Source organism: Amphiprion ocellaris, chromosome 10 (assembly GCF_022539595.1).
Source record: "Amphiprion ocellaris isolate individual 3 ecotype Okinawa chromosome 10, ASM2253959v1, whole genome shotgun sequence".
Classification (NCBI taxonomy): Eukaryota; Metazoa; Chordata; class Actinopteri; family Pomacentridae; genus Amphiprion; species Amphiprion ocellaris.
In genome coordinates, this window is record NC_072775.1 from 26,925,961 (window position 1) to 26,941,331 (window position 15,371).

Consider the following 15,371-nt stretch of genomic DNA (forward strand, 5'->3'; position numbering starts at 1 on the left):
CTGAGTGTGACGTGACTGGCTGAGAATCACTGTCTCCAAAATTTAGACCCTATGCAGGAAAATTATGGATTTCCGCCTGCTAGTGTAGAGAGAGTTGCTGTCCCAAATGAAAGAGTTCAAGTATCTTAGGATCCTGTGTAAAAGTGAATGCAGGTAGGAATGAAAGATTCAGAGGCGAATTGGTGCTGGATCTGCAGTGATGTAGACCCTGGTCAGTTCTGGTGACCAGGGAGCTGAGCCTCAAACTGATGCTCTCAAAATGGATTTATGTTACAACCCTCACCCATGACCATGACCTCTGTGAAATGATCGAAAGAACAAGAGCGTGGATGTAAAAAAACAAAGTGAGTTTCCTCCTTGGTCCTTGGGCGTACATCAGAAACAGGGAGGGACCGAATGATGTAATTCACGCATCTGGATGCCACCCAAACATTTCCCTAGGGAGGTATTCAAGGTGCTTCCAACTGGGAGGAGGCTATAGAGCAGACTAAGATTACACTGGAGGGATTACATATCCTTCTTGTCTGAGAACATCAAAGGATCCTTCAGGAGGAGGCTGATACAGGGATGGGCACTGCAGTTATCTTAAGCTATAAATACTCTGTACAAATAAACTATATGAGGTAATGTAGGTGCAACAAAATTATTAAAACACTCTAAATAGCTCAGTCTAATAAAAAAATTGGGCACTAAGCTCAGCTGAAGGGTTTTCTTCTGATGACTCATAGGAGGAAACTAGCTGATATAAGGCTCATCTCATTTCACAGATGTCAGCCTGCTTGACCCTTCAGTTCGTGGTTCTCTGGCTTGTGAACTGGAAATTGATGGTGGTGCAGCATAACAAAAGATGTCTCAATTCCTATAATGCGGATAAAATAAGACAAGACAAGATAAGATAAGATGCCTCACGTGGGGAAATATACATGACACAGCAGATGAACACAGATGAGAAGATGGAAGAAGCAGGACAAGAATTACAAAAGTACAACTACGCCCTCCACCTCCAACTCTGCTTAGTGGCAGAGTTGGAGGTTCCCCTCTTTTCCTTTTCCACCTGGTGGTCGTGTGCAATTTGTGTGTGTGTGGATTGCGGGCAGGTTCAGGCCATTGGATAATCACCTGAGTGAGCACACCTGTATGGAGGACTAAAAGTGCCAAAATTAAATAAATAAATACATCATTAAATAATTAATTAAATATGTCATTAATTAAAATTGGAATTAAATATTTCATTAATTAATTAAAATTGGAATTAAATATTTCATTAATTAATTAAAATTGGAATTAAATACATAAATGTGTTATTAAATATGTCATTAATTCATTAAAATACCAATTCATTTTAAGTAAAAAACATATTTTATTATTTCACTATTTAATTAATTATTTCATGGTCCTTGTGTTGCAGTGAATTTATTTTATCTGTCAACCTCGCCTGTCAAAGTCGGTGGGCGGATCCTAACACCTGATTGGTTACCCTGCACATCAAGTCAAGGCAAATCGATTCCAGATAATGGATTGATGCAGAGCTTGTGAACACATTCAGATACACTGGGTGGCGCTATTCACCTCTACGTTGGTTTGGATACTCAATAAAACAAAACTTTATTAGCAACCGCTAAAGACTCGGTCCTCTTTCCCAAATGTTGATACATGCGGTGCAAGACAAATTTTCCTTTAGCATTTCCTTTAGCATCTACTCGGCGCGCCACGGCTCGTCTCGGTTTAGTTGTTTTTCCATTACATTGAGTACCACCTCATCGTGGGTGGAGTCGTCATAGCACGGCGGTCCGAAAGTCCCTTACCGTCATTTCTGTGCCACACAAACGCAATGCAACAATGTACATGGAGGCGACACTACACCTGCTGCTCGGTCTGTGGCTTTCTGTCAGATTCAAAGTAATAGAAGTTGGAGAAAGCTGAGAGCGGCGAGTCGAAACACTCAGGAGACACACAGGAGAGTTTGGGAGGCGATACAGCAGTATCAAGCTGAAGACAAGAGGATATGAACTAGACGACATGTGAGGGTAAGCTAATGCTAGTTCGCTAGCTATCGTGTATCAGTCCTGTGAACGACCCTGTAATGGCTGCAGTTTATCGCTATTAGGTATTAAAATATGTATGCTCTGTATGTGTTTCAGATGGCTCTCTGATGAGACTTCATGGGATTTACCTGAAGCAGCAGCACATGAGCCTGCAGTGGCACAAGGTGTAGAGGAGGAGGGCAGAGATGTACAGGATGCACTAATGCAGTACGTGTCATGCAAAGTTATTCTTCTTGTTATACTTCTGTTTTTCGGTCCCCGGACTATGGAGGACTAAAAGTGCCAAAATTAAATAAATAAATACATCATTAAATAATTAATTAAATATGTCATTAATTAATTAAAATTGGAATTAAATATTTCATTAATTAATTAAAATTGGAATTAAATATTTCATTAATTAATTAAAATTGGAATGAAATACTTAAATGTGTTATTAAATAAATATATCATTAAATAATTAAATATGTCATTAATTAATTAAAATTGGCATTAAATATGTCATTAATTAATTAAAATTGGCATTAAATATGTCATTAATTAATTAAAATTGGAATTAAATACATAAATGTGTTATTAAATATGTCATTAATTTATTAAAATAACAATTATTTTAAGTAAAAAACATATTTCATTATTTCACTATTTAATTAATTATTTCATGGTCCTTGCGTTGCAGTGGATCATGAATTTATTTTATCTGTCAACCTCGCCCGTCAAAGTCGGTGGGCGGATCCTAACACCTGATTGGTTACCCTGCACATCAAGTCAAGGCAAATCGATTCCAGATAATGGATTGACGCAGAGCTTGTGAACACATTCCGATACACTGGGTGGCGCTATTCACCTCTACGTTGGTTTGGATACTCAATAAAACAAAACTTTATTAGCAACCGCTAAAGACTCGGTCCTCTTTCCCAAATGTTGATACATGCGGTGCAAGACAAATTTTCCTTTAGCATTTCCTTTAGCATCTACTCGGCGCGCCACGGCTCGTCTCGGTTTAGTTGTTTTTCCATTACATTGAGTACCACCTCATCGTGGGTTGAGTCGTCATAGCACGGTGGCCCGAAAGTCCCTTACCGTCATTTTTGTGCGACACAAACGCAATGCAACAATGTACATGGAGGCGATAGTACACCTGCTGCTCGGTCTGTGGCTTTCTGTCAGATTCAGAGTAACAGAAGAGTCGGAGAAAGCTGAGAGCGGCGAGTCGAAACACTCAGGAGACACACAGGAGAGTTTGGGAGGCGATACAGCAGTATCAAGCTGAAGACAAGAGGATATGAACGAGACGACATATAAGGGTAAGCTAATGCTAGTTCGCTAGCTATCGTGTATCAGTCCTGTGAACGACCCTGTAATGGCTGCAGTTTGTCGCTATTAGGTATTAAAATATGTATGCTGTGTATGTGTTTCAGATGCTCTCTGATGAGACTTCATGGGATTTACCTGAAGCAGCAGCACATGAGCCTGCAGTGGCACAAGGTGTAGAGGAGGAGGGCAGAGATGTACAGGATGCACTGATGCACTACGTGTCATGCAAAAGTTAAAAGTTGTTCTTCTTGTTATACTTCTGTTTTTCTGTCCCCGGACCGCTATTGTTTTCTTTAATGCAATTCTGACAATAAACTTTTGTAGATGTGTCTATGCTATTGTTTGTTTGTGAAGGTTAGCAAGATTAAATAAAAAATTAAACGCCAAAACATTAAAACAGCTGTTTTAAGAAAATTCCAGTTTGATAAATCAGTATTGCTTTGGTGTAATTCAGTCACCAGAATTATGAACCATAAAGGAGTTTGTGTTAAAACATGTTAAATCCCATTAAACACAAATACATTATTAGGGAATATAGAATTGTTTGGTTCAGACTGTTGACTCTTTTCCTACCAGTGTCTTAACAGACAAAATGAAAAGTTATGATGCAATCACATAAGTCACAAAATAGTTTATTAGTCAGCAGCAAAATCAAAACTATTTACAATGTGCAAAGTACAAACTGTGGTGGGCCTCTCCTACAGTGGAGGGCTAAAAGTAAAACTATATACAACTACAGGTGCTGGTCATATAATTAGAATATCATGAAAAAAGTTGTTCATTATTTCAGTAATTCCATTCAAAAAGTGAAACTTGTATATTATACTCATTCATTACACAGAGACTGATATATTTCAAATGTTTATTTCTCTTAACTTTGATGATTATACCTGAATACTAACAAAAATCTCAAATTTGGTATCTCTGAAAATTAGAATATTGTAGAAAGGTTCAATATTGAAGACACCTCTAATCAGCTAATTAACTCAAAACACCTGCAAAGGCCTTTAAATGGTCTCTCAGCCTAGTTCTGTAGGCTACACAATCATGGGGAAGACTACTGACCTGACAGTTGTCCAAAAGACAAGCTTTTTCGTGATATTCTAATTATATGACCAGCACTTGTAAATCTCAAGTCTATGGGAGGTGGACTCGCTCACACTCGCCGGCTGCCCACTGCCTACCCAGCTACCCCAGCTGCCCCAGCACACCCAGGAATGACTGGTTGAAGGCAGTATTCTGGGCCAGCTTCATTCTCTCTTGCCTCGCTGAGGAGCAACCAGATGTTCTCATCATGCTGGGCATGACTCCACTCCTCCTCAGCCTGCATCTCCACAAGTACGCTAGGAAGGTCCAATTTTCTGTGGCCCCCTTTCCTCTTGCCTAGACCAAAGACAGAAAAGTGATCAGAGTCAGCTTTAATGGCCAAGTAAGTACACAATATACACAGAATTTGGTTTCGGCTGTTGGTGTCATCCTAGGAATATGGAAGAGAATAATAAAAAATAAACAATAGAAAGAGGAACAGGGAGGAAAAAGAAATAGTAGTAAAATAGAACACAATATAAACAGAAATGTACAGCTAGACTGGAATGTATGAACACATTAGCAAAATGGTAATTGCTATAAACACAGTAGTGGCGATTTTTGTGTACAGGGCACTGTAGTCCAAATGTCCAGGGTGAGTGGGGTCTCTGATGATGTTTTCTGCAGTCCGTACTATGGGCTGTAGTCTGTTTCTGTCCTGCTGTGTGGTTGATCCAGAGGTGCACAGGACAGATTGTATGACTGCAGTGTAGAACTGGATCAACAGCTCATGTGGCAGGCCATGTCTCCTCAGCTGTCGTAGGAAATACATCCTCTGCTGAGCCTTTTTCAGGAGGTCCTGAGAGATTGTAGTCCCCAGGAGCTGGAAGGACTCCACAGCTATGATGTGATGTGTTTAGCCACCCGTCCATCCATTTTCAATCATGATCATGTCTTTGATACTTTAATAAACTTCTGGCACTCTTCGCTTTAACCAAAGCACAAGCAGTAACTGCTCCACCACAAACAAAAACGACGTGGTGTGAACTTCATTTCATCCTGTGCACATTTTGGAGTTGCTAAGAAGAGCTGTGTTTTCTCATTTTTATGTATATTTTCATTCAGTTTCACAGCTACCTAGTGACTATAAGAAGAATGGTTGCAATACTACACCGCACCAGAACGTAAATTAATTAGAGTGACTTACTTGTTAAATCAATAGAAAATAAATGCAGCTGCATGTGTTCTGTTTATGTGTCACTGTAGCTACATGTAGCTTTCATCAGGCGTTCCTGAGCTGGCTGCTGCACAGTTTGCATTTACACCTGCCTCAATTCTTGGTCATTGGTCTCGTTGTTCTGATCATGCTTGCAGGCATTTACACCTGTAGTAATAATAATACGAAAATCAACCATGCTCTCTGTTTACCGTGTCTTACCGGTGATAAGACGTTGCTGTGACGTGCTGGTGTCGGTGTCCGAGCTGGTGCTGGAGAGGAGACAGGGCAGCCGGGGGCTCCGCGACGGAGGTGGAGTAGGCTTCGCATGTGGAAAGGGATTCTTGAACAGAAATAAACACTCACTCTAAGTACAAGAAAAACACGGCATGCTGACTGAAGTATTAGCTTCTGAGAGCTAAACGTTAGAAACAGCAGCACGAAATACAAGCAGAGCACGGAGTTAGCGCCGATGGCTAACTAGTTATCTTATTGTCTGCTACAGGAGACAACGACGTTACTTTCTAAAAATACTTGTTTGCTTAAAAGAAGGTTGCCACCAATGGAATAAATGATGTATAAGTTTCTTGAAGTCACAAAACACTCACCGTCCTCGAACGTCTCCAACAATGCAGCGGCTGAGTCTCCCTCCTGTTGCTCGCCGGTGCGGTGCCAGTAAATAGCTTCCATTAAACCTCTTCCAACACCTCCTGGTTGACCCACGCCGGCCGTTGTGGTCCTGGGTGGACCGATAGTCATTTTTGAGCTTTTTCAGCTTCTCCCTACACTGCTTCTGTCCTCTTTATATACAGTCTACTGTATATGTGAGCGGCCATCCGCTCAGAGACCTCCTGATAAACTTTCTCCGTCCAGCTCTCTCTGTATTCTTTGGTCCGCCACCAAAGACAAAGTCTCGACCTCTTCATTCACCCACGGTACAGGTCTGGCTGTCACATTAAAATTATGAAGAACAGAGAGTTTCGTGAAGAGCAATGCACACCGTCGCTGTTTACAGTCATTTTTTAATGCAGGATTTTGTTTTCGTGCTGAAGTTGCTCTGTGTCGTCACTCCCTGTCCAATCAGTGGCCTGCACTATGTAAACGCCACATTATCGGCTCATCTCAGCTCGCTGGGAACCTCAGCCGAGAAGGTGCTGAAAATTAGTCCGTATGGAAACGCTCGCAAACAAAGATGAGACGAGCCGTACCGTGCCGAGTAGATGCTTGTGGAATCGCGGCTAAACAAAGACGAGCGGAGCCGTGCCGCGCCGAGTAGGTCCTAAAGGAAAAGCGCTCGACACTCCGAGCATCGCTGCAATTTGACAGGCTGGTAATCCACAAAGAACGTGATGTTCCAGAACTTCCCTCGGTATGCCAAACGCCCTGGTCCCTGTGTGTGCTCCTGTTGCACCCTGGTACCAGAAAACCGGCGGAGTACTTCCTCTAAATTTGCAGTCACTCTACGGTCAACATCTTGGTCGGAAAGTGCGGAAATAACTTCAACAACGTCAATAAATTCCTCTGCTTTACACGCTACATGCTCGCGGTAAGCAGGTCCTGCTTCCACATACTCTGCAAGGTCTAAAATATCTCTCACCAACTCTCTAGAAAGTTCACAGCGACTCTCCCTCTACACAGCCTCCATGTTTAGAAAGACTTCTACTTCCGGTTTCAAGGCAGACAAAAGCAGTGGATTAGACTAGATTCACGTTAGTCCCGCCCACGGACTTTGACGGGCGAGGTTGACAGATAAAATTAATTCATGATCCACTGCAACACAAGGACCATGAAATAATTAATTAAATCGTGAAATAATGAAATATGTTTTTTACTTAAAATAATTGTTATTTTAATAAATTAATGACATATTTAATAACACATTTATGTATTTAATTCCAATTTTAATTAATTAATGACATATTTAATTCCAATTTTAACTAATTAATGACATATTTAATTATTTAATGATATATTTATTTAATAACACATTTAAGTATTTAATTCCAATTTTAATTAATTAATGACATATTTAATTCCAATTTTAATTAATTAATGAAATATTTAATTCCAATTTTAATTAATTAATGACATATTTAATTAATTATTTAATGATGTATTTATTTATTTAATTTTGGCACTTTTAGTCCTCCATACCGGACCGCTATTGTTTTCTTTAATGCAATTCTGACAATAAACTTTTGTAGATGTGTCTATGCTATTGTTTGTTTGTGAAGGTTAGCAAGATTAAATAAAAAATTAAACGCCAAAACATTAAAACAGCTGTTTTAAGAAAATTCCAGTTTGATAAATCAGTATTGCTTTGGTGTAATTCAGTCACCGGAATTATGAACCATAAAGGAAAGCCTTACACAATTACTGATTATCTCTGCACCAGCTGTTTCACATTTCAGAATTGGTTTGGCATGGTATATATATATATATAAATATATATGGTTGCTTCTACACTTCTGATTTGTGGTGAGTTGGGAGATTAGAGATAGATTTTGAAAAATGGATCCCCATAAGGTGAAAGAAATTGAAAACTTCTTACAGAAGAAAATCTATCCAATTGGCTCTACAGCCAAAAGTAGATATATTATAAAGAGAAGATGCGAAAATTACATCATTAAGGGTAAGTGGTGAATCTTGTCACTTTAAAAATACAATTCACTCCTGTAGAATTACTAATATGTTTGGCCCAATAGATGGGCAGCTGCATTACATATGCCACAGACGGCAGCAGGGTGAGCATTATGCTAAAGTGGTAACCTCTCCTGAAGAGGCTGACCAAGTGTTCCTAGCTTTCCATGCCAGTAAGCATGGAGGCCACTGTGGCATGGAAAAAACAGTGGATGCCGTAGCCCTCCGGTATTACTGGCCTGGTATGGAAAAGGACATACGAAAATGGGTAAGTTCCATCAACATTCGTAAGTGACTTTATAAGTAACACTTTTGCAGTGTCTTCATGTTCACTGTTGACCCCTTAAAAATTTCCTTTAGATATCTGAGTGTCCTGAATGCCAGGCCAGAAGAAATGCATTAAAAATGAAGAAGGACTACATTCCTATTGAGGTGTGTGTATATGGGTTTTCTTTTGTTTTATGTTTTTGTTCTTTTTTTTCAAAAGATAAATTTCCACAATATGTTCTCTCTCTTCAGATAAATGAACCTCTGGAACTCGTAGGCATGGATCTGGTGGGCAAACTGACTCCAACTTCAGAGGGACACCAGTACATTTGTGTAATGGTGGACTACTTCACAAAATGGACAGAGGCCTATCCTTTAAAGACTAAAACTGCCATTGAGGTCACTGAATGCATTTTAAATTTCTTTGACAAATTTGGTGCACCAAAAAGGCTTCTCACAGACCAAGGACGAGAGTTTGTTAATCAGGTAAGAACTTCTCATGCCATTTGTGCCTTAATTCCAATGGGGTCAATATTCATGCTTTTACTTCTATTCTCAGATCAACTATCATGTCTGTGAGAAGCTCTGCATTCAGAGAAGGCTTTGTTCTCCTTACCACCCTCAGACCAATGGCTTGGTGGAAAAAATGAACGGGACTATTCAAAGGTATTGTGGCTGAAGTTTTCTTTTTTGACAGAAATTACTTTGTAGCTATGACTAATCGTGTTGTGTGTATGTCTGACCTTACAGAACCTTGACTAAATTGGTGGGGGACAAACCACACACTTGGGACAAACATCTCCCAGCAACCTTGTTTGCACTGAGAACCAAAAAACAGCTGACAACAAGGTTCTCTCCATACTTCTTGATGTTTGGACGGGAGGCCAGATATCCGACAGAGGTTCCAGAACACTATGAGGTCTGTAGGACAGTATTTGTGTCTATGTGTATAGTTGCTGCAAGTTACCCATCTGATATGCTGACATTGTATCTTGTGTTTCTTGTTGTTACAGATAAATGAGGAGCTGGTACAAACAATTGCTGCCCATGAATCATTGTCCTCAAGTGTCCAGGCCCTACCTGGACACTTCCTTGCAGCTAAACAAAATACTGACCGAGTCAGGAAAAAAATTAAGCGAAAGAGGGAGGAGAGGGGCTGCGAAGATGATTTAGAGTGGGAGACAAAGTCATGCGGCAAAACATCAGACAGGAGCAGAGGAAAGGTGGGAAAATGGAGAGCTCCATGCTAGGACCCTTTACAGTTGTCAAAATAGAGGGGAAAAGTGCTGATCTGATGTCACACAAAAATAAAAAGACTTCTTTAAAAAAGAAAAAGACTTCTTCTACTTCCGGTTTCAAGGCAGACAAAAGCAGTGGATTAGACTAGATTCACGTTAGTCCCGCCCACGGACTTTGACGGGCGAGGTTGACAGATAAAATAAATTCATGATCCACTGCAACACAAGGACCATGAAATAATTAATTAAATAGTGAAATAATGAAATATGTTTTTTACTTAAAATAATTGTTATTTTAATAAATTAATGACATATTTAATAACACATTTATGTATTTAATTCCAATTTTAATTAATTAATGCAATATTTAATTCCAATTTTAATTAATTAATGAAATATTTAATTCCACTTTTAATTAATTAATGACATATTTAATTAATTATTTAATGATGTATTTATTTATTTAATTTTGGCACTTTTAGTCCTCCATACACCTGCAGTGGGGAGTGGTGCACCTGCAACTCATCTACTTCAGTCATAAAAGCCTGACTCAGACCATTACTTGATCTGAGACCACTGAACAACTACAGTTAGCCTTTGTTTTTCTTTCTCTCAGTGTCAGTTTTGTTGTTCTAACCAGTCTTTCCTTTTGCCTCAGTTCATGACCACTCCTGCCTGCTCCGTCTACCTACTGTCATAACCTCTAGTCCTCCAGCTTCATCAAACCTGGTCCTATGTGGATTCTCTCTCAGAAATCTCTACCTGGCTCCTGCACCTGCCAGGATGACATTCCTACCACGGCATATGTCCGTATTCCCTCATGCTCTTTCCCCATCAGGCTGTCAGGTATGTAGCACCATTCTCTCTCTGGGTCTTAGTTTGTGTGGTACTTGTGTATACTATTGAGCGTGTGTTTGTACCTCTCTGTGTAATTGAGACGAGTGTACAGCAGAGGGCTCAGTACACAGCCCTGGGGCCACCAATGATCAGGGTGCATGAGTAGGACAGGCGTTTTCCCACTTGAACCACCCGTGGTCTGCTGGTGAAAAAGCTGTAGACCCACCTGCACAGGGAAGAGGTGAGTTTGAGGTCCTGCAGCTTAGTGACCAGTCTGGAGAGTATTATGGTGTTGAATGCTGAACTGAAGTCCACGAACAGCATTCGCACATAATCCCGCTTCCTAGTGTCCAGGTGGGCCAGGGCTGTGTGTAGCAGGTGGTTGATGGCGTCCTCTGTGGATCTATTGGGCCGGTATGCAAATTGTAGGAGGTCCAAGGAGGCAGGTAGGGAGGAGGTGATGAAGTGTCGAACCAGTCTTTCAAAATATTTCATCACCACAGAGGTAAGGGCAATGGGCCGGAGACTCTTAATTTATTCTGGCATTGAAGCTATACAAAAATACTATGAAAGGACTTGAGTATATTTTTGCTGATGATTTTGAGAATGTTCTTTTTGCTTTCCATAAAGGTAACAGCAGTTCAATCAAAGAATGTTATTAATAACTTAATATCTTTGCAAAATTACATGTCCACAATTACAAATTTGATAACTGGACATTTCAGTGTGTGTGCAAAATTAAACCAGACTATATACTAAAACATTTTTTCCAGTAACAGGTGTGTGAATAAATGATGTCCCCTGGCTTTGTCATTTAGCATTTTTTAAAATGTTTTTTTTTTTATGTTCACTATTGATGTCATATGAATGTTCTGTTATTACAATTCATATTTGTGTAATAATGAATGTGACATTTAAAAAGAAATTAAGAAAAGAGACAACTGCAATCTTTCCGGGAATCATTCTGCACAAGTGTGACTCACCTCTATCTAAATGATCATTGATAAATGACTTCTGATCACTAATAACTAATAACCAACTGTCATAAAGCATCCGCTTCGAAACCTGTGGGTGACGTCATTTACGCTGCGTCCATGTTTTCCTCCAGCCCGTTCAGTTATCACTGGGAGACTGAAGCAGGCTGTATGCCGTAGCTTTTTGTGCTGTACATTATATTTACTCTGTAGGAATGATGGGGGTATTTAGAAGAGCGTAACTCTGCAGCTTTATGTGAATGAGGTCAGCGGACTCAAGGAGGAATTCGCCGACGTGTTCTTGTGAAGCAGAGGTAGGAAACCGCAGCGGCATGCCTGTATGGTTTGGCATTTGCTACATGCAGGTTTACATGTCTACTTTGGAGGATTATATCTACACATTGTTTCAGAAGCCATATATGCAATATATATAATGCGAAATGTCGTTTGGCCATAGATTCGTGTCTGGATTATTTGTACGGACAGCATGACAGTCGGTGTTCAAATATAAAACATCTTCCACAAAGATAAAAAGATGAGTAAATTCATAAAAATACACTACAGTATAAAAGGAAAATCAGGAGTGGAGACAAGGGGCGGCTAGAGTCTGGCCACCCCATGTCTGATTTAGCGGATGTAGGCTGGGAGTGTAATCATCAGTTCATGCTTCATGCTCATCCATGTGAAGGCCGATAGGGGGACAGCAACACACGCCTTCTCTATTCCAGAGTCTTTGACAGAGTGAGTCCCGGCAGCCAAAGTCCCAAATGCTTGATGATCACCAGATTCATAGAGACTTGAGATCGTTTTCCAGAAGCTCTGAGTAAATAATTTGAATCTGTAAATATGGACAGAACTGCCATTTAGCAAGTAGTAGTCAATAAATAATTAAATGTACAATATTCATATAACCATCTGACATGCATGAAGCTAATTACATCAATGTTTATTTTTTGTTTGTTTTGTTTTTTTTAATTCGGTGAACTTCACCAGAGTTAGAGGATTAGTGTGAGCAGCTAATGTTACTGACATACTCTAGGTTAAGTTAACATGGTTTATTGTGTAGATTTAAAAAAAAAATTATGTTCTTGAACTTGTATGATAGTCAAGGGCAATCACAGTTTAATGTTTATTGATTTATTCAGAGGGAGGGGAATGGAAGGGATGTTCTAAAATTCAGATTAGATTAACTTTCTACACAAATGTTGTTATGTTATCAGTAATCCCATGTAATTTTTAGGGCCTAGATGATCTAAATGATTTGAAGACCAATGTAATCTTAATGACTTTCAGATAGGACAGAAGAAGACTGACAGCTGTCCATGGATTAGCAGCAGCAGCATGATACATGTCTCAGGAAACTTATAAGTGGGGTTACATTTATTTTGGTGTTTGCAATTATTAAGACCCTATGCACTTACTGTTATAAACCCTGGTACTTAATAGAATAGAAGAATAGATCTTTATTGTCACTGTTACAGAAAACAATGAATATCAGTTTAGTACTCTCCGAATAGCAGCATTAAAAATAGTCTATGTAACACACCATAAAAAATATATATACAACATAAGAGCAAAACACAACTTAAAGAGTATATACAACATAAGAGCAAAATTGCACATGGTATGAATTGCATTGACTCATAAATATTGCACTTGCAGGTATGTGATATTGTTATTCAGAGGGGAGGGAGCAGACATTTGACAGCTTGGGGATAAAAGCTGTTTTTGAGTCTGTTGGTTTTGACTCTAAGTGTCCTGTAGCGTCTACCTGAGGGGAGGGGGGAGAAAAGAGCTTGTCCTGGGTGTGAGGGGTCTCTGGTGATTCCCCTGGCTTTCCTCTGAAGTCTGCTGGTGTAGATGTCTCTGAGGGGAGGTAGTGTGGTCCCAGTCACCCACTCTGCTGCTCTCACCACCCGTTGCAGGTCCTTCCTGTCCTCTGCAGTGCAGCAGGTGAACCACACTGTACAGCAGTAGGTCAGGAGGCTTTCAATGGTGCAGCGATAGAAGTTTATGAGCAGCTTTTGGGGGAGATGAGCCTGACGCAGCTTCCTGAGTAAGTACAGTCTCTGTTGAGCCCTCCCCACCTGGTGTGTAATGTGGGTGGACCATGTGAAGTCCGCAGAGATGTGGACCCCTTGGAACCTGAAGCTCTCCACCCTCTCTACCTCCTTTCCATCCATGTAGAGGGTGGAGTGCTCGGTTTGCTTTGATCTTCTAAAGTCCAAGATCATCTCCTTGGTCTTTCCAGTGTTGAGGTTCAGGTTGTTGTGATGACACCAGCTTCGCAGATGCTGGACCTCCTCCCTGTAGGCTGATACATCGTTGTCTCTAATCAGTCCCATGATGGTGGTGTCATCAGCAAACTTGACGACGGTGTTGCTGGAGTGAACAGGAAAGCAGTCATGTGTAAATAGAGAGTAGAGGAGAGGGCTGAGGACACACCCCTGAGGAGTGCTGGTGTTCAGGATGAGAGTGGAGGAGTTGTGTGTAATATATGTTTTGAGTAAAAAATGAATAACTTTTTCTTGCATGTGTAAAAATCTGCTATCAAAAATGGTGCATTAAACACATCACATCCAAGAGGAAAGGACAGTTGGTAGAAAAGGTGATGAATTTAGAATTACTTTGAAAATTGGAAAACCAATTTTAATTTGTAATTCACCCGTTTAGCAGAAGGAAAGTGATACTTGCGTAGCCTTTGTAGTAGTGAGAGGGAGGCCTCTGCAGAATGTGGAGCTGTGATGATCTGCTGGATGAGTTGGTTCAGGAACGCAGAGACAAGAAGGCACTTTGGCAGGTTTGCATTGCAAAAGTCTGCCGAAGTAAAAACACTAAGAGCCAAAGCTCATAGTTATCAAGAAAATATTTGCACTATTGTAGTTCTTAAGTAATTCTTACGTCCGGTTACATTCTTCTAAAACTTGCATTTTTCTGAGATCCCCATGTTCTACAAGCCCATTCTTAGAAGAACAGTTACAAACCTAAGTTGAATTGTTCTAAAAGCCCAAGTTACATTCTTAAGGTCAAAACAAAAGCTAAAAACTAAATTAAAAAAACTCAAGAAAGCCCAAAAGAAAAGCTAAAACAAAGCTAAACTCAAAACTTAGCAAAAACTTAACTCAAGCCAAGTTGCATTCCAGTTACTTTCCTCTATATAGAAAGCTTTGGATCCAAATTCAAATCAGCATCTAACCAATCATGGATGTGTTCCTCCCAAGGGGCGGTGTTGCGCTTCACTATCCAGGAGAGGTCAGAGGCCAAATACCTTTAAAACTTACTCTTAGTCCATTTCTTAAATGTAGAAATCCAATCGTTCAACATTTATGGTGATCACAGATCTGAAATAACACCGAATAAATGATTAAAATGACACCAAACATAATATGTTTGTCTCATACAGTTCCTGAGATAATAATAAAAGGTGTAAACATAGACTAAACTTTAAAATTGTAGACTTTAGGCTACATGAAGGTAAACTTATAACATGGTTAAACACAAAAGCATATACATTCACTAATAATAAGAAAAAGAAGATATAGGGAGAATATATGCTTAGAGTGAAAAGTCTTCTGTGTCTTTTATGGCTGCGGTCTGTGACAGAAAGAGAGAGGAGGGGGTGTTTGTGTATCATGTGTGTGCATCTTCCACAAACACTTCAGATTCCATGTGTTCTTCTTCCATACTGGTCCTGATCAACCTGGTATCAGAAACTGAGTCCAGATCGTCATTCCGATGATGGCGCATTTCTTTAATGTTCTGATTTAAATTGTTCTATTCATTCCTGTGTAGAAAGTTCTGTGTGTTAGTT

The 15,371-nt window shown here is 39.8% G+C and overlaps 1 protein-coding gene and 1 long non-coding RNA gene across 5 annotated transcripts in view; both read left to right on the plus strand.

Moving 5' to 3' along the window:
- Positions 1-2,311: 2,311 nt before the first annotated feature.
- On the plus strand, positions 2,312-3,691 carry LOC129349732 (uncharacterized). The gene is made up of 2 exons (XR_008602846.1): positions 2,312-3,352; positions 3,467-3,691. It is a non-coding gene; the product is annotated as an uncharacterized LOC129349732 (long non-coding RNA).
- A 7,988-nt stretch (positions 3,692-11,679) lies between these two features.
- Positions 11,680-15,371, plus strand: part of LOC111570370 (E3 ubiquitin-protein ligase RNF31-like) — a 61,565-nt gene continuing 57,873 nt past the window's right edge. For 3 of the 4 annotated variants that reach the window (XR_008602976.1, XM_023273095.3, XM_055014398.1), the window contains exon 1: positions 11,680-11,874. Coding sequence is in view for 2 of the 4 variants with exons in the window: in XM_023273095.3 (XP_023128863.1) it covers positions 11,821-11,874 (54 nt within the window). In the remaining 2 variants the exon portion in view is untranslated. Of the gene's footprint in view, positions 11,875-13,485; positions 13,617-15,371 lie in introns of all 4 variants that reach the window. The other variant, XM_055014399.1, reaches the window with a different exon arrangement.